At 43.2% G+C, this 18,988-nt stretch overlaps 1 protein-coding gene across 5 annotated transcripts in view; it reads right to left on the reverse strand.

The window, feature by feature from the left end:
- The window catches only part of Pigu (phosphatidylinositol glycan anchor biosynthesis, class U), a 96,434-nt gene that overhangs the window by 42,011 nt on the left and 35,435 nt on the right, over window positions 1-18,988 (reverse strand). For all 5 annotated transcript variants that reach the window (NM_181637.2, XM_039105329.2, XM_039105330.2 and 2 more), the window contains 4 exons: window positions 10,060-10,119; window positions 8,636-8,698; window positions 4,921-5,030; window positions 1,814-1,914 (listed from right to left, as the gene is read on the reverse strand). In NM_181637.2, coding sequence (NP_853668.1) covers window positions 1,814-1,914; window positions 4,921-5,030; window positions 8,636-8,698; window positions 10,060-10,119 — 334 coding nt within the window. The remainder of the gene's footprint in view (window positions 1-1,813; window positions 1,915-4,920; window positions 5,031-8,635; window positions 8,699-10,059; window positions 10,120-18,988) is intronic.

The raw sequence follows: 18,988 nt of genomic DNA on the forward strand, positions 1-18,988 counted from the left end.
TAAGTATTAGTAAAACTAGCATTAAACCACCAAGAATAGATTCTAAAAAATAGTCTTTATAAGGTGTTAACCTTTATTTTTATGTTATATGTATGGGTCCTCTGCCTGTGCCTGTATATGTCTGTATACCACGTGTATACAGTGCCCGTAAGGCTCAGGAGAGAACACTGGATCCATTAGGGCTGGAGTTACAGATGGTTGTGAAGACACCATGTAGGTGCTGGGAATCCAGCTCAGGTTCTCTGAAAGAGCAGCCAATGCTCTTAATTGCTGAGCCATCTTTCCAGGCTCCGTGCCCCAATTTTTAAAAACTGGGTATAGTGACAAACAGCTATAACTCCAGCACTGGGTAGATAAAAAGGCACTGTAAGGGCAGTATGGGCTACAAATTGAGTTCCAGACCAACCTAGGCTGCAAAGTGAGACCCTGTCTCAAAGAAACAAAAATGTACATTTAGGGGCTAGAGAGATGGCTCAACAATCAATGGTGACACATACCTACAATCCCAGCACTTGAGAGGTAGAGGCAGGCGGATCTCTGAGAGTTCAAGGCCAGCCTAGTCTACATACTGAGTTCTGGGCCAGCCAGGCCTGCATCGTGAGACACTGTCTCAAAACAACAAGCAAGCAAGCAAGACGCCTCAATGGGGAAAGGCGTCTGTGAAAAACTGATGACCTAAATTCCACCCCAGAATCCACAAAAAAGTAGAAGGAGAGAACTAACCAAAGTTAGAGTCCTCTACCATACACACATGAGCCATGGCATGTGTGTCCCTACAAACATATCATACATACACATAGTATAACAGATAAGAGTAAAAGCAAAACAAGAACTATTCCAGGAAAAATAAGACACGGCATAAGACTAGAGCAATCACATAGAAAAAAGCAAAAGTAGTAATAGAAAATAAAAGTGATAATGGTTGCTACCTTGCCCAGCAGTGAGTAACATACAGTGCCGTGAAATGTGAGTTCTGACCACAGATTTGTTTACTTATTGGTGCTAGAGTGTAAAGCAAGAGCTTATCCACACATGCTAAATGCATACTAACACCAAGTCACACTCTCAGCCCGACTACTGATTTCATCAAGACTGAGATAGAAGAAAATCAAACAAAGAGGAGGCAGAAATATTGCTACAAAAGTCCTACGAGAAATCTCCACTTCTCATCATGGAGCGTGATTAACAATGCCTGAAACGTTATCATTCATCGTAAGGTAACTACATGGTTCAGAAACACAGAAGTAAGAATAGTAAAGTATTCCTCCAAAGGACTAGGCGGAGGCGAGGGCTCAAGCCTGTGACACCGGTACTTGGGAGGTGGAGGCAGGAGGATCAGTAGTTCAAAGTCATCCTCCCTTAGCCTGACTCACAACAGCAAAGACCGGCCTTCACATCTTACAGTCAGGATTGATTTTTCCTTCTTCCTGACCCGCATGTACAGAATGAGAGTCAACAGAAACGAAGCTGGACTGCAGTTACAGAAGACTGACATTCTCGTAGAACTTGTTTGGAACTCTTGAAAAATTATGTCAACAGTGATTCTCTGAGTGGTAGATTTTTAGAACTTTACCTTTTTTCTCTTTGTTTATCTAAATTTTCTATAATAATCTTATGTTATTTGTACATAATTTTTAAATGTATTTTTTTTCTTTTTGAGACAAGTTTTTGCTATATAGTAAAGGCTGGCCTTGAATTCCAGATCCTTCTGTCTCAGCCTCCCAGATGTGATAATAAGTATGTGCTATCGTGTCAGCTTGTGCATGCGTGTAATAAAACCCTGCATCTCTTATATTCTTCTGAAATGCCTTACCTTTTATTGTGGTCAAAATGAAGAAAGCAATGAGGGTGTTGTTGATGGCGCAGGTAGACTTGGCAACACAAGACAAGATCGTGTAGGGATTCAGGAGATAGCTAGGGAAAACACATAGATCTGTCATTAGCAAATCTCATCAGTGGGCCAGGGCCCTGGCTACCACAACCTTGAAGTTCAACTCACTTCTTTTTTTTTTTTTTTTTTTTGGTTCTTTTTTTCGGAGCTGGGGACCGAACCCAGGGCCTTGCGCTTCCTAGGTAAGCGCTCTACCACTGAGCTAAATCCCCAGACCCTCAACTCACTTCTTAGCCAAGCATCCCAAACAGAAGAGGATAAATAAAGAGGATAAATAAAGGCACTTAGCAAAATCATATATAATATATGCAAAGCTGTCATGTTTCTATTAAAGATCCTATAAACAGCAAAAATTTTCTAGCTTTTATTCTGTTTTTAGTGTTTTCTTTTACACCGTTGTGTGGTTTTTTGGTCTCATGTGGCACAAGCCAGCCTTGAACTAGTGATGACCCTGCATTCCCACCTTCTGGCTTCCACCTTGTCAGTGCTGGGATCTCAAGTGTGTACCACCCGGCCAGCAACATTATCCTGCTTTTGTAGATGAGGAAACTGAGACTCACTGATTAAATAACTAGTCCAAGCTTTTAAAGCTATTAAATATACTCAAAAAATCAAGTCTTCCTGGTTCTAAAGCCAGCATTCTTTTAATAAGCCCTCCTGATAGTCAAGCAGTACTGACTCCTGAGCCAGACCCACAAACAAAGTATCCTCCTAATTCTACAAGTTAGTTGGCACAGAACTTCACAGGACATCTTGACCTCCCATTATGAAAGAGTTAAACTGGAGTCTTTCCCTGCTAAGGTGGGAAGGAATGGAATCAGAAAATAAATCTAAAGTGTTGGAAAGTCTTACACAGTCAAAATGGATTCTCTTTATTTCTGTCCTGCTTCTACAAAAAAATCTGCACCACCTAAAATGAAAATAAATAACAAAAATAATAGTAAAGTAAAACCAGCCGTAATCAAGACCAGGGGAAATATATAAGAAGAAAATAGAACACAAAGCTAAGAAAACCAAAGAGCTACAGCTGGACAATAACAGCCTCAGACAAGTCTACAGCTGTACAGTAACCAACCTCAGACAGGCCTACAGTTGTACAGTAACAACCTCAGACAGGCCTACAGCTGGACAGTAATAACCTTGGACAGGCCTACAGCTGGACAGTAACCAACCTCAGACAGGCCTACAGCTGGACAATAACAACCTCAGACAGGTCTACAGCTGGACAATAACAACTCAGACAGGCCTACAGCTGGACAGTAACAACCTCAGACAGGCCTACAGCTGGACAGTAACAACCTCAGACAGGTCTACAGCTGGACAGTAACAACTTCAGACAGGTCTACAGCTGGACAGTAACAACCTCAGACAGGTCTACAGCTGGACAATAACAACCTCAGACAGGTCTACAGCTGGACAATAACAACCTCAGACAGGTCTACAGCTGGACAATAACAGCCTCAGACAGGCCTACAGCTAGACAATAACAGCTTCAGACAGGTCTACAGCTGGACAATAACAGCCTCAGACAGGTCTACAGCTGGACAATAACAGCTTCAGATAGGCCTACAGCTGGACAGTAACAACCTCAGACCTGACTGAGTTTCCCACCAGACAAAGGAAGAAAGGCTAGTTACATAATTCTGATTATCTTAGAAAAAGATTATAATAATTATTCCCAAGTAAAGACCTTAAGTCTAATACTACTTCCTATGAATGTAAGATTAGTAGTTCTAAAACCAAACGCCTAAAAACTCTTGGGGGTTTGGTGGGTTTTTGTTTTTTGTTTTTCCAAGCAATCAGACTTGTTACACAACCTTTAAAGAAATGGCTGCTGCTATTATGAAACTACCCTCAGGGGATACAAGAGTCTATAAGGATTCATTATGTTGCTAAACTTTTGGTCCTATTAAAGTATTTCCCATCAAATTTCTGAAATATGGAGTTGGGAACAGATATGCCAAAATTATCTCATAGGAGAAAAAACACAAAACCTTTTCTAAGTAGGGGGTGACACTAAAGAAGCAGCTGTCTAGACATCTACCTGGAATACTGAATAGGAAATTCATACACAGAGCAAAGGCTCCTAAGATGTACCCCACACCATCCCGCAGAATACCTAAGTGGTCACCAAGGCTGACCTTGAACCTCTGATCTTCCTGCCCTTTTCCCAAGTGGTAGGGTTACAGACAAGCACCACCATGCCCAGTTTATTTGGTGCGGAGGATCAAACCTTGTAAGCTATGCAAGCATGCCTCTAACCAGGCTCCCTCCACAGAATACTGCTACATAGCACAGATTAGCCTCAAACTCTGTCTTCCCTCCATTAGGTCCTGTGGCTGAGATCACAAGCATGTGACACCGTATCCAGCTTCTAATTCTAAAAAATTCTAAGGGCATGTTTTACCATGAGGAAATGTATGTTTTGTTTAGTATGTGTTCCTAGAAACTAGCATGTTATTATATCTGGTGACTACTGGCTGATTAAATAGTTCATCTTGCCTATCTCAGAAACACAGATGAGAATGATCTGAAAGGATCATACTCACTGGGCATTAATTACTCCCAGAGAATTCGTTCTTAAAGTGTCAGCCACTGCCACTCTTCCAAGCTGGTCACCTAGCCCGGTGTTCTAAATTATAAACAGGGAACTTAATTATACATAAAATACAGAAACTATGTGAGACAGCAGCACACAAAGACCAAAATCTTTTTCAAGACACCACTAATAAAGGACTACCATGTTTTAGAAGCACTAGTTCTAATCAGGCTGGAGTCCAGGCCAGCACTGAGTCAGAAGGCCTTTGTGAAGGGTTTGGCTGTGCGTGCCCCTGTGTGAGTCTTTGTCTCAACAGAGACAGAATGGCTCTGTCGCTCTTGCTGGCCAAAACCCCAGTTGTGCAAGAGAAGTACAGCAAACACTGGATGACTAAGACTGCAAATCTCTACAACTACAACATGGGCAGAGGCTCATCAGGATTTCCCTTCGTTTCTTGGCACTGAGTCCTGATTTGTGGGGGAGTACTCACAACAGGGCCACTTTCAGAGGGATGTAGCGCATTTCCATAGGTGTCCGGATGAGTTCGGCCACATCTGGGGCATACTGGTCCAGCTCTAGGAGAAGTTTCTGCTTTTTAAACTAGAGGTGGGAGAGGACGCACAAGACACACAAAACAGATGATTTGCCACTGCTTTCAGGATGAAGACAAAAATCTTTGCCCTGGTCCACACCACAGTCCGTCCTGCTCTGCTTCTTCAGGCTCCTCACTCTCAGTCCCCCACCTAACCCCAAGTCCCAGTGCATGAACAGGCAATGCTCCTCGTGACCCCAGAGCTCTTCCCCAGCTGACTCCCACACAGCCGTGAGACTTCAGCTCCGCCTTCCCTTCCCAGGAAGGGGTGCACTCCTTTAGTGTGGATACACATTTTACCACAAACACTCTCAGCACTTCTGACCGCTGCCTGGGTCCTCCCTAGAGTGTAAGTTCCACAAGGGTTCGGGTTATTTAACTTGCTCTCTGTGTATGCCTAACACTTAGCACAGGGGGCAAATGAATGGACTAACGTATGGCAAAAGCCACTTAGTCACTCTGGGAGGTACCATCAGTGGTGGCAGGGCTTAAAAGCTCCATCAGCAAAACATGTCTAAGCAGTTTCAGGGATCCGGACGCAGTGTCTCAGGTTCCCTTCCTCATTCCTCTGTCAAAGGTTTGTTTGTTTGATCTTTTATACTGGCAAGGAGGAGTGTAAAGGAATTATGATGAAGGCAGGGACTGGAATGGCTGGGGAGCTAGAGAGCTAGGATGCAGTCACACAGGGGTGGAAAGCTCTTTGTTCCCCCTTGTATCCCAACAGAGTCTCGGATGTGGGCTCCGAAAAAGAAACATCATTGCAGAAAAGGACAGATTAGACTAATGTTACTTTTGCCAAAATCAACTGGCTACTGTCGGTCAGCATTCATGTCCCTCAGGCTGATGGGAAAGGAGGGCTGGTTGTGGAGTCCCCTCAGAACCAGTGTTCCAGGATGCTATGCAAGACTACAGGGACAAAAATCTCAAATCCTACCAAGACAAATGTTCTCAGACTATAAAGATCCTTTTAACAAAGAGAGACTTTTTAAATGTAATCTTTATTTATCCTTTGATATGTCAGACATGTACACAGTATTTTAACCACAGCCAGCCCCCAGGGCTCTCTTAACGACCGCTCACTCCTGCTGTACTCTCCAACCCAACATGTCCCTCTCTACTTTATTTTATGTATATGGGTGTCTTGCTGGCACATGTCTGTGAACATGCATGCCTGAAGCCCCTAAAGATCAAAAGAGGGCTTTGGATCCCCTGAACTGGAATTCTGAACAGTTGTGAGCTGCCATGTAGATGCTGGGAATTGAACCTGAGTTCTCTAGAAGAGCAATTAGTGCTCTTAATCACTGATTTCTAGAACCTCTCTCTCTCTCTCTCTCTCTCTCTCTCTCTCTGTGTGTGTGTGTGTGTGTGTGTGTGTGAGAGAGAGAGAGAGAGAGAGAGAGAGAGAGAGAGCGCAGTTGAATTTAATTAGCGTGATTTGCATGAGACCAGTGGGAGGCACTACTTACTAGAGCATAAACAACTTACCAGTGGTGATAATACTGAAGGAACGACTCCTCCTCCTTTACAAAGTGGGGCCTTTCGGGAATACATGCATTAACATTCTACCTAAACCTGTAATAGTGCACACACCTGTCCTCCCAGCACTCAGGAGATAGCCCTATTAGGGCTATGCCACTAGTTCAAGGCCAGTATAAACTACATACAGAGGCTCTGTTTAAAAAAACAAACAGGGCCAGCAAAGAGCTGGGAAAGTGAAGGAACTTGCCATCAAGTCCAACAGTAGCTTGAGCTCAGCCCCTGAGACCAACATGGTGGAGGAAGAGAGCCAATCCCTGCAAGTGGTACTTTGCACGTGTGCCGTCACAAGTGCACACATGAAATAAAGCAGGCACAGAGTACCGCTCAGTAGAAGACTGCCTCACATACACAGGACCCTGGGTCTTACGTACTCACTGAAAAGAGAGAAACAGAGCAGTGTATGTACAATCGTCCTGTGGACTGCTACTTTCAGCGTTCATATGAAGGTGATCACAAATTCTAGGTCCACTTGAGCTCTGTACCAAGACCCTGCCTCAAAACATAGCAACAGAAAGGCTGGGGAGATGGCTCACTGGCCGTGGGGTTGATCCCCAGCACTACACAAACAAAACAAAAGAGCTGGCATTCAAAATGAGGTCATTTGTGACAGAATGTAGATCAACCTCACTCTAACCAAGAGATCCAATGTTATAATAATCTGAACTCTGGAAATAGGGAAACAAAAACACTTCGAATTTTAATTCAGTTGTGGGGCCACATGGTGACACTCAATTGTCTGTATCTCCAGGTCCAGGGTATCCAACACCCTCTCCAGACCTCTGCAGGTACAAGGCACACATGTGTCCTCTCAGAAGCCTGGACAAGGAGAATGGTCCCAAGATGTAAGTCTCCTTGGCTATTACATAATTAGGGGTAAACTTTATATCAATACTTTTTTCCCCTATTTATTTGTACACAGGAGCTCACACGTAGCACAGCGTGCTTATGGAGCTCATAAGTCACTTGCTGGAGTCAGTTCTCTTCTTCTGTCGTGTGGGTTCCAGGGACTGAGCTCAGGCTGCCAAGACTGGCAGCAGGCATGTTTACTGACTAGGCAATCTTGCCAGCCCAATCTGCCAAATTCTCTAATTGAGATTATTCTGTTAGGGCTGGGGAGTGCGGCTCGGTGGGATGGATGGTGCTTACCTAGCATTTTCCAGGGCCCTGCTTTCAATCTCCAACCCCCAAATTACCGTCTGAAGGAAAACAGATTTATCAACAATGGGAATCCAATTTTACTTCAAGAGGCCTAATACAGTGAGTTAAAGGCTACATTCATTTTTTTCCTTTGAAAAAGGAAAGACTTTTCCATGTTTATTTTAGGGGCTGGAGAGACAGTGCAGTGATTAAGAGCACTTGTTCATGCACAAGACCCGGGTTTAATTCCCAGCACCCATATGGTGCCTCACAACCTTCTATCCCTTCAGTTCCAGGGGATCCAACATCTTCTGGTCTCCAGGACACTGCACGTGTGGTACACAACCATACTTGCTCACAAAATACCCCCACAAAAATAATAAAATTAAAATAAAAATAAATAAAATAAAATTTAATTTAGATAGTATGTCATTAAGCCCAGGCTAGCCACAAACTGGTATAGAGCAGAGAATGACCCTACTCTTCTCATACAGCCTTTGCCTCCCAAGTGCCAGGACTGCAGGTGTGAGCTAATACAAACACGCCACTTCTCTCTCTCTCTCTCTCTCTCTCTCTCTCTCTCTCCTTCTTTCCTTTCTTCTTTCTTTCCTTCCTCCTTTCCTCTCTCCTTCCCTCCCTCCCTTCCTTCCTTCCTTCCTTTCTTGAAGTGTGTGTGCCTACATGTGTCTGTGTGTGTAGTAGTGTACGTGTCACTGCACATAAGTAGAGATCAGAGGATGACTTCCAGTAATCATTTCTCTCCTTCCCTGGAGACAGAACTTACCTGAGGCTTGCTAGCAAAGGCCTTAATCCAATGAGCCATCTTAATTTCTTAACATTTTTACATAGTTGGATCTTAAAGTACATGTCTTTTGATTCTTTGCCATAAGTGAGTTACCAAATACCACCAGCTTTGTCCTACCCGCTAATGACTTACCACAACTTTATTGAAGTCCTGAATTGCAAAATACAGGGCAATAGCAGTGAGGGCATCTGTTATCTGTCAAGAGAAAGAGGAGTAATAGGAAACAGAACCAGGATACTGAAGAACTCCGGGATGGTACTGCACTGACTACCCAGTACCTAACTCAGTGAGGCCAGGCTTACTTAGGGAGATAGGACAACAGATGCCCTGGACTACTATCCAGTCAGTCTGGTGGCCCACATCTCTAGAAAAGCAAATTAAATGCAAACAAGCCAGGCACTGCAGTTAATCCATCTGATCCCGGAAGGCTGGGGCTCTCATGAGGTCAAGATCAGCCTAGGTGACCCAGTGATACTCTGTCTCAGACAAAGCAAAGCAAAGCAAAGACGATGTGTTTGCTGTATGAAGGGAAGCGGGAGTAATGCCCACTGATCTGTAAGCTGCAGGCACCTCACACATCCCACGTCCCAATACACAGCAGCCATTAAAAATAAGGAAGACTTCGGGGTTTCTTTTTTCTTTTCTTTCTTTTGAGGGGCGGGGGGGTTGTGTTTAAGACAAGGCTTCTCTGTATAGCCCTGGCTATTCTGAAACTCTCTCTGTAGACTAGGCTGGCCCCAAACCTAGAGAGTCACATGCCTCTGCCTGAGTGCTGGAATTAAAGGTGTGCGCCACCACCGCCCGCTGACATCAGTGTCCCTTGTATCCTGACCCAGATTTTCAACTCCAGACTAATGTTTCAAGCTGCTCTGCTCTCAAAACTCACCCTGTGGGGCTGGGGATTTAGCTCAGTGGTAGAGTGCTTACCTAGGAAGCACAAGGCCCTGGGTTCGGTCCCCAGCTCCGAAAAAAAAAGAACCAAAAAAAAAAAAAAAAAAAAAAAACTCACCCTGTCATCTCAGTCTTCAATTCTTGTCCTTGAAAGCCTCTTCAGCCCCCTCAGAATATCTTGGCAGAATACTTAGGAAACTCAAGATGCCCTCCAACTTGGCACAGTTAAAGCCAACCATAGAATTTGGGGGCTACAAATTTGAAGACTACGTGACCCAGAAACCAAAGAGCACGGAAGTAGAACTGAAGTAGGACTGGTCAGAGTCCCCACCTATTCCTCATACTCCATACCACCACCCCAAAGCCAGGGTACACACTAAAGATATTAAGGCATGGCTCTTGCTTTCTGAGAAACTCCACTTCCTATTTTACCTTTCAATTTTTTTTTTCTTTATAGACCAATGTCTCATGGTACAACCCTGGCTGGTCTGGAATCTGCTATGACTAGGCTGGTCTCAAATTCACAAAGATTCAAATGCCTCTGCCTCCCAAGTGCTACAATCGAAGGCCTGTGCCAGCACACCCAGCTCTTCATTTTCTTAAAAACAAACTGTAAATACAAATCTGTATATATAGATATTGATTTTCTCTGGGAAGATACTTACCATAAATACCAATTCTGCATAGTCAATTAGGAAATGAAAGAGGTATATTATTAATGGAGTCTGTAGGAGAAAAACAAAGATGAAAAAAGTTAAGTTAAACCTTAATGTAATTTATCCATTTCCAAACTGGGGATGGGGAAAAATTTATTCAGCTAAAAAATCTGGTTCTTCCTGCAACAGTATCCTGTACTAACTGAAAAACTTAGCATCACACGGTATCACTGAAACTGTCAATAGAACAGAGTAGAGGAGATAACAAAACTTGATGTTAGTTAGAAATTTGCCTGCCATGCTTGGCTTGGTGGTTCACTCCTGCAGTAGATACTCGGGTAGTTGAGGTGAGAAGACAGATTGAACCTAGGAGAAGTTCAAGGCCAGCCTGAGCACTTCAGTTTACCCTATCTGACAAAGTAAATAGGGGCTAGGGATGTAACTCAGTCTGTAAGATGTTTGCTTAGGATACATGAAGCCCCAGGGCTGGTCTCCAGCACTGCAAAAACCCAGTACACTGGTGAGTGCTTAAAATCCCAGGACTCAGGTGCAGGGGCCAGGAGGGCAGGGGAATCAGAAGCTCCAGTCGCCTTGGCTATATTGCAAGTTCTATGCTAATCTGGGCTACACGAGGTCCTGTAGGATGTCATACAGGGGAAGGCAGGTACAAGATAGAATGAGGCCTGTCATTGGACAGACATTCGCCTGTCATTGCAGGACAACCAGGGCTACATAGAGAAATCCTGTATCAAAACCAAACAACAACGAATGTTACTTCTTCCTGGGAGACTTAGGGAGAAACCCACATGTGAAGCTTGCTGTAATCCCAGCACTTAGGTTGAAGTAGGGTGAAAAATTCAAGACCAACCTGGGCTACACTACAGAATTCTGTCTCAAGAGGAAAAGGTCTTGAGAAAAAGTCACTCACTAATCTTGGCCCACTGCTTTTCCTTTATTTTTAGATGGTTTTTAAGACAAGATCTCATGTAGGCCAAGCTGGCCTTGAACATACTATGTGTCCAATGATGCTCTGAGCTCTTTCCCAATGCTCTTGCTTTGGCCTGCCAAGGACGGGGGTTACGTGTACCCCCAGGACTGGCTTCACAAGGTTCTGTTCTGTTTTGTTTTGTTTGAGAGACTTAAATTGTGGATTCAATTTCTCTCATATAGTAAACATTCTGACCTGCTTTATTAATCTAGGTAAGTAATATTTTCTAGACATTTATGTACCTTTTCATCTAAATTTCCATCTCATTAAGTTTTGTGGGGTTTTTTTTTGGGGGGGGTTGGGGATTTAGCTCAGTGGCAGGGCACTTGCCAAGCAAGCTCAAGGCCCTGGGTTCAGTCCTCAGCTCCAAAAAAAAAAAAGTTGTTTTTTTTTAATAATACTTTCTTTTTTGTTTGAGGCAATGCATTTTCCTCTCAATACAGCTTTAGCAGTAACACAAAAGTTTTGGTATATTGCTTTTTTCCCACTATCGTTCAATTAAAAATATATTTTAGGGGCTGGAGAGAAGGGTAAGAGCGGTTAGGAGTGCTTGCTATTCCTGCAGAGACCTGGAGTTTGGTCCCAGCACCCACACTAGGCGGCTCACAACTGCCTGTAGTTACAGTTCCGGAGGACCTGATGCTTCAGCCTCCTGCACTCATAACTCTCACATATACACACAACTAAAATTAAATCTTTTTAGAAGAAAATATACCCTAATTTCCAGGACATTTCTTCTCTGGCCCAGGGGTGCTGAGTTCATTATGTGAGTCCTAGGCTCAATCCTTAGTACAAATAAAAAAAACTTGGCTTAATTCCAAATATTTGTTGGTTGTTTGTTTTTTGGGACAAGGGTTCTCTGTGTAGCCTTGGCTATCCTGGAACTCAGAGCTCTGCCTGCCTCTGCTTCCTGAGTGCTGGGATTAAAGGCATGGGGCCACCACCACCCAGCTTGTCATTTATTTTTAAAATACTAGAAATGAAACCATGGGCTTTACATATGCTAAACATTCTATCACTGACCCGGGCTCTTCTTTTTATATTACTATAACTTATTTGTACCTCAACTCTAATATCATCATTAAAAGTGCCATAAATGATTTTGTTCTGACTTACTTTATGGTTTATCATTTGGTCAGTTTTGGCAAATGATCCACATACATTTGAAAAAACGTAATTTATGGGCACAGTATTCTATACTTTAGGTAGAATATTTATATATAATATATAGAATGTATATATTTATATAGTATATAAATAAATTCTATATAAAATTTGAATTACATTTGTATGGCATATAATTTGCATGGTATAATTTGTATCATATACATACTATAATTTGTATGGTAATGATTTTTAAAATTTCTATATCCTTATTGATTTTTTAATCTCTTTGTTCTATCACTGATGGAAAAAGATAGGTTAAAAACATCCCACTATTGTGACTGGAGAGGTGGCTCAGCAGTTAAGAGCATTTGTTGCTCTTGCAAAGGACCTGGGTCTGGCTCTCAGCACTCATAGGCTGGGTCACAACCATCTTTAATTCCAATCCCGTGGAGCCCGATATCCTTTTCTGGCTTCCTCTAATACCAAGCATATATGTGGTACACATATGTGCAGTTAGGCAGAACATTCACACCCATGAAAAAAATGAATACATTTTAAGTGTATGTCCCAAACCACCAGGCAAGGTAGTGCATACCTTTAATCTTAGCACTAAGGAGGCAGAGGCAGCAGAGAGATGTGAGTTTCAGGCCAGCCAGGGCTACATGGTAAGACCCTGTCATATACAGAAAGTTCCGACTAAAGGCATATTGATTTCTCCTTTTGCTTTGTGTTTTTGTTTGTCTGTAAGATAGGGTCTTATATAGCCCAGGTTAGCCTCGAACTCATTATGTGCTGAAGATGAGCCTGAACTTCTGACATTCCTCCAAAATGCTAGGATTGCAAGTGGGTGCCACCACTCCCAGTTTTATTCAACGCTATGCACTGAACCCAAGGATTCATGCATGCTAGACAAGCACTCTACCACGTGAGCTACATTCCCACCACTGCTTTGCATAGTCTGAAGCTGTGACTCTGATGCAGTTCTGTGTAGAATAACTATACCCTGGGTAGAGCAACTTTTATATTATTATAAGATAATCCTCTTCATGTCTAGTAAAGTGGTTTTTTGTTTGTTTGTTATATTTTTAGATTTAAAAATCATCTGAGGGCTGGAGAGATGGCTCAGTGGTTAAGAGCTCTGTCTGCTCTTCCAGAAGTCCTGAGTACAATTCCCAGCACCCACATGGTGGCTCACAGCCATCTGTAACGGGATCTGATGCCCTCTTCTGGTGTGTCTGAAGACAGAGTATTCATATACATAAAGTAAATTTAAAAAAATCATCTGACGGGCTGGAGAGATGGCTCAGTGGTTAAGAGCTCTGTCTGCTCTTCCAGAAGTCCTGAGTACAATTCCCAGCACCCACATGGTGGCTCACAGCCATCTGTAACGGGATCTGATGCCCTCTTCTGGTGTGTCTGAAGACAGCTACAGTGTACTTATATACAATAAGTGAATAAATCTTTAGAAAAAAAAAATCATCTGACAGTAATAAACTACAATAACTCGTCAAGCTATTGCTTGCATGACACAGTCCCTCCTTCCTTTTGCTTTTTGAGTTTAAGAGACAGGCTCTCATATAGTACAAACTACCCTCAAACTTACACTAGGTAGCCGAAGACCATGTCCGGCTCCTGATCCTCCTTCCTATGCTGGGATTGTAGATGTGTGCCCTCAGGCCTGGATTTGTGAGTGCCAGGGATTAAACCTAGGGATGTGGGCTTTGTACCCACAGGAATGTATTCTACTGACTGAGCTACGGCCCATGACCAAGCTTTTTCAATCTCTTTACTTTTCTGTGTCCTTTTATTTGAGATGCGCCTTCTTTTATGGTGATTTTGGTGATCGGTAGATAAGTGACTGTTTTGGTTTTTCGTGGTGCTAAGGAGGAAACGTGGTAGGAACGCACTCTACCACTAAGACGCATCCTAGATTCCCCTAGCTCTGAGGTGCATTTCTTTTTTTTTTTTTTTTTTTTTTTTGATTCTTTTTTTCGGAGCTGGGGACCAAACCCAGGGCCTTGCGCTTCCTAGGCAAGCGCTCTACCACTGAGCTAAATCCCCAACCCCTGAGGTGCATTTCTTTAAAAAGAACGTAAAAATTATTTTTCTGTGGGTTGCTTGTGGCTTGGCTCTGAACCTTCGTGATAGAGTCTAATACAGCAAAGGCTGGCCTCAGCTCCACTACTGAATTTCTGACCACGATGCCACCATCTTCCTAATGTTATGATTACAGGCTCTGGTCCTACGTTTCTGCTTTGCCACACTGACAGCCAAGGATGACCTCTGATCTCTGGTGATCTCACCACCACCTCCTGAGTTATATACAGGCAGTACCACACCAGGTGTATGAGATTTTTGGGACTGAGGCCAGAGTTTCACGTATCCTAGGCAAGTACTCTACCAACTACATCACCAGCTCTAGTCACACTATTTTTTTATTTAATGTTATTATGTATGTGTAGTGTGTGCACGTACACGTGTGTACTGTACATGTCTTTGTCTGTGTGTCTATACTTGCATGCTGGTGCCAGAGAAGGCCAGATGAGGGTGTCATGTCCCCTGTAGCTGAGTTTACAAGCAGTTGTGAGCTCCTTCACGGGAGTGCTAACATTCCAATTAGGTAAGAACACCAACGCTCTAAACCACTAAGCCATCCTTCCACCCTTGAGCCTCACTGTGTGAACTCTGCTCAGTTTGGATGACCTTGGTGTTTCCAGGCCTTTACACAAACAGTCTGGCATTTCTTCTTCTTTCTTATCCTTGCCAGCTAAGCTGGCCCGCTACTATAAGCTAGCTCACCAGACCATCAGAACCAGAAAGGAAATGCACAGTTGGGTTTTAGTGTGGTGACTCAGAAGCATCTATTCCTGCCACCTCCTGACTGCACGGAAAAATGTGCTTCATAACAGTGCAGAGCGGGTTAAGGATGTAGAAAGGTAGAAAAAAGCTACAGATATATCTGAGTCAGGAATAGTGACTCACATCTATAACACCGATAGCATTTGAGAAGCTGAGACCAGCCCAGGCTACAGGGGGAGGTCGAGCACAGCCTGAGCTATGAACAAGGCCCTATCTCACGGGAAGGGGAGGGCACAACACTGTGGTGATCACTGATGGACATTTCAGTAAATGAGAACAAGGTGAAAGAAGGGAGCTTTAGAGTTGGATCTGGATTTAAACCCATAGCTTTTGTAACAAGTTGGACCTGTGTGGTTCGCCAATTGTTTTCCTTTGATACAAACTGGGGAAATGATCTATTTCAGAAGATGGAGAGATGGCTCAGCAGTTAAGAATACTGGCTGGGGCTGGAGAGATGGCTCAGTGGTTAAGAGCACTGACTGCTCTTCCAGAGGTCCTGAGTTCAATTCCCAGCAACCACATGGTGGCTCACAACCATCTGTAAAGAGATCCGATGTCCTCTTCTGGTGTGTCTGAAAACAGCTATAGTGTACTTATATATAATAAATAAATAAATCTTAAAAAAAAAAAAAAAAAAAAAAAGAATACTGGCTGCTCTTCCAGAGGACAGAGATTCAGCTTCCAGGACTCATAGAGCTGCTAAAAATTATCTGTAATTCAGCAGGTACTTAAAGGAAATTTTATGGTCACTCAAATTGATATAGAACATAAAGACAGATTGCATTCAATATGTGCTTTTTTATTCTGGTTTGGCGTGTAATTAAACTGACACACACGTGCTAGCTAACTGTGGAAGCCGGCCATTCTGCTGACAGGCTTTTTGAGAACATCAAACTGGAATAAAGAAGCACATATTGAATGTGATCTGATTTTATATTGTATATCAATTTGAGTGACCATAGATTTTTCCCCTAAGTCCTACTTTGTGACATTCTACATATATCACAACTAAGGTTTTCTCTTTCATTAACTTCAAAGATACGAATTTCCCTTCTGATTTCTTCTTTTTTTTTTTTTCTTTTTTCCCTTTTCTTTTTTTCGGAGCTGGGGACCGAACCCAGGGCCTTGCGCTTGCTAGGCAAGTGCTCTACCGCTGAGCTAAATCCCCAACCCCCCTGATTTCTTCTTTGATTCATGAGTTATTTAGTGTCCAAAGATTTGGGGGATTTTCCACATATCTTCCTAATGTTAATTCTTTAATTCTTCTGCAGTCAGCAAAAGTGAATCTCTAAGTGACAAATACACTGAACGTTCTTTTATGGACAGAACATAGTCTCTGGGGCAAATGTTCTCCATACACTTAAGATGCACTGAGATGTTACTAAATGGCGTTCTAGTTCAACCTGCTGACACCATTATTCAGAATTTCTATATTCTTGAGGCCAGAGACATGGCTCAGTGGTTTTGAGCACCAGCTTCGGCAGGGAACCTAGGTTCAACTCAAAGCACCTATACGGTGGTTCCTAACAATCCACAAATCCAATCCACAAATCCAAGGGGTCCAATGTCATCTTCTGACCTCTGAGGAGACCAGGTACACACATGATACACATACATACATGCAGGCCAAACACTCATGCACAGAAATTAAGAACAGACACATCTTTAAAAACCAACCACCTTTCCAATATTCTTGCTAGTTTTCCACCTGTTCTCTCAGCTGTAACAGGAGTACTGAAATCTCCAACTCTAATTAGGGACTTATTTATTTATATGAGTCTTTTTTCTTTTGAGTGTGGGGGTGGGGAGGTGCACACCATAGCACACAATGGGAGATCACAGGAAAACATTTGGGAATCAGCTGTCCTCTCCCACCTTATTGAGGCGGGGGTCCCTTTTTGTTTATACTGCTATGTCACGTACTCCACGTCAGCTGACCCATTAGGTTCCAGGTGAGTCTCCTGTCTCTGTGCCTTTTTTTTTTTTAAAGATTTATTTATTTTATTTATAGATGGTTGCAAGCCACCATGTGGTTGCTGGGATTTGAACTCAGGACCTTTGGAAGAGCAGTCAGTGCTCTTAACCACTGAGCCATCTCTCCAGCCCCTGTCTCTGTGCCTTATCTAGCTGTGGAAGTGCTGGGATTAAAGATACGTGTATCCCATCTGGCTTTTTATGTGGTTTCCAGAGCTCAGAGTCAAATCCTAAGGCTTGCAGTGCTAGCATCTGTACTAACCAAACTGTCTCCCCTGCCTGGTCTATCAGTCTTCACCTACTATGGTTTAAAGCTGTAATTAGTACATAGAGAGCTGCAACTACTCTTCCTGAAAAACCCATCCTGCCACTCTGAAATCTCAGAATGAACTCTGTCATTTCTGATAATATTCTTTTCTCTGAGTCTGTTGTTTATTTAAGAACTATAGGCAATAAGCACGTGGACTGCAGAGATGACTGAGTCGTTACAGACATTGACTTCCAAAGGGTTCAATTTCCATCACCTACACTATAGCTAACAACTGTCTCTAAATCCTGTTCCAGAGGATCCAATGCCCTCTTCTGGCCTCTGTGGAAGCTGTACATAGGTGGTACATAAGACACACATGCAGACAAGACACCCATAAACCTAAAATAAGTACATCTCAAAAAGTCAAGTGCCTATAAACCCAGCAGCGGGGAGGCAGCAGTGAGATGACCAGGAATTCAAAAGCACCTCCACCTATAGAGGCCGACCTGAGCTTTGTGAGATCCTGTCTCGAAAGAAAAGGGGTGTAAAGGGGACAGGGAGAAAGGGAAAGCAGACAGACAGAGTAACTGACAGGCAAGTATTATAAAGCAGTGTCTGTCTGTGTCTTACTTTGCATCCTTGAAACCTAGGAAAAACTGGCCTTTGGTAAGTACAAGCGTCTCTAAAGGCAGAAGAGAAGAAGCAGGGACAGGCGTGAGAATGCAGACACTGAGGGAGGCGCCAGGAGTCAGTGATGAACAGGTGTACCAGTTTTGAGGAGACAAAAATAAGTATAAAGGTAATTTTGGCTTCTTTTTTAGACAAGGTTTCAATATGTAGCCCTGGATGACCTACAGCTCCCTACGTAGAACAGAGATCTACTTGCTTCTGCCTCCCGAGTGCTTGGAGGAAAGGCATGTGCCACCACACCTGGCATATTAGAGGTGACTTTAAGAATGGGATATGGGCTAGCAGTGGTGGGTGACGTACACCTTTAATCTCAGCACTCAGGAGGCAAAGCAAGGTGGACCTCTTGAGTTCTAGGTCAGCCTGGTCAACCGAATGAGTTCCAGGACATCCAAGGCTACACAGAAAAACCCTGCCTTCAAAATAAGAGTGGGCTATGCGCCATGGAAGGGACAAGCTTCCTTGGGTGATAAAGTAGGAGCATTTAACTGAGTCTAAAGTGAGGCTGGATGCTTTTCTGGAGGAGGTAGAATCTAAGTTTGTGTCACATAAATAGGCCAAGCACACACAGGAAAGGGGAAAGAATGGCTCTCCAGGAGACAGTGGACGAGCACGGAGGATCAGACAAGAGGACTTCAGTACAGTAGCACTGAAAGCTTGTCATGCCTTAAACACGCCTGAAGCCCACAGCACACTGGTCCTTGCGGCTAGCGGGCTACTATGTGGATGTCAAGCATATACACCCAATAACTGACTGCCTGCTTAAGAGAAGGAAGGGAGGAAAGAAGAAAGGAAAGAAAAAAGGGATGAGGAAGGAACTCGGTGAGAGCTTTCAATGCTCCTCTAAGTATCTGGATTTTAAGCTGGAGATTAGTGGCAAGTACAGGTGCCAAGCCTAACAGTGACAAATTCAGATTCATGTTTTAGAAAAATGTGCCCAACTGCAGAGTAAGGAGTAAATGAGCAAGACTGAAGCAGGAAAAACTGAACAAGAAAGGTGTGTCTGGCAGAAATCCAAGAGACAGGGATGATTACTCAACAAAGAGCAGTTTTATAGTTTTGCTCTTTTGCCA

The sequence above is a fragment of the Rattus norvegicus genome, chromosome 3, assembly GCF_036323735.1.
Source record: "Rattus norvegicus strain BN/NHsdMcwi chromosome 3, GRCr8, whole genome shotgun sequence".
Lineage (NCBI taxonomy): Eukaryota > Metazoa > Chordata > Mammalia > Rodentia > Muridae > Rattus > Rattus norvegicus.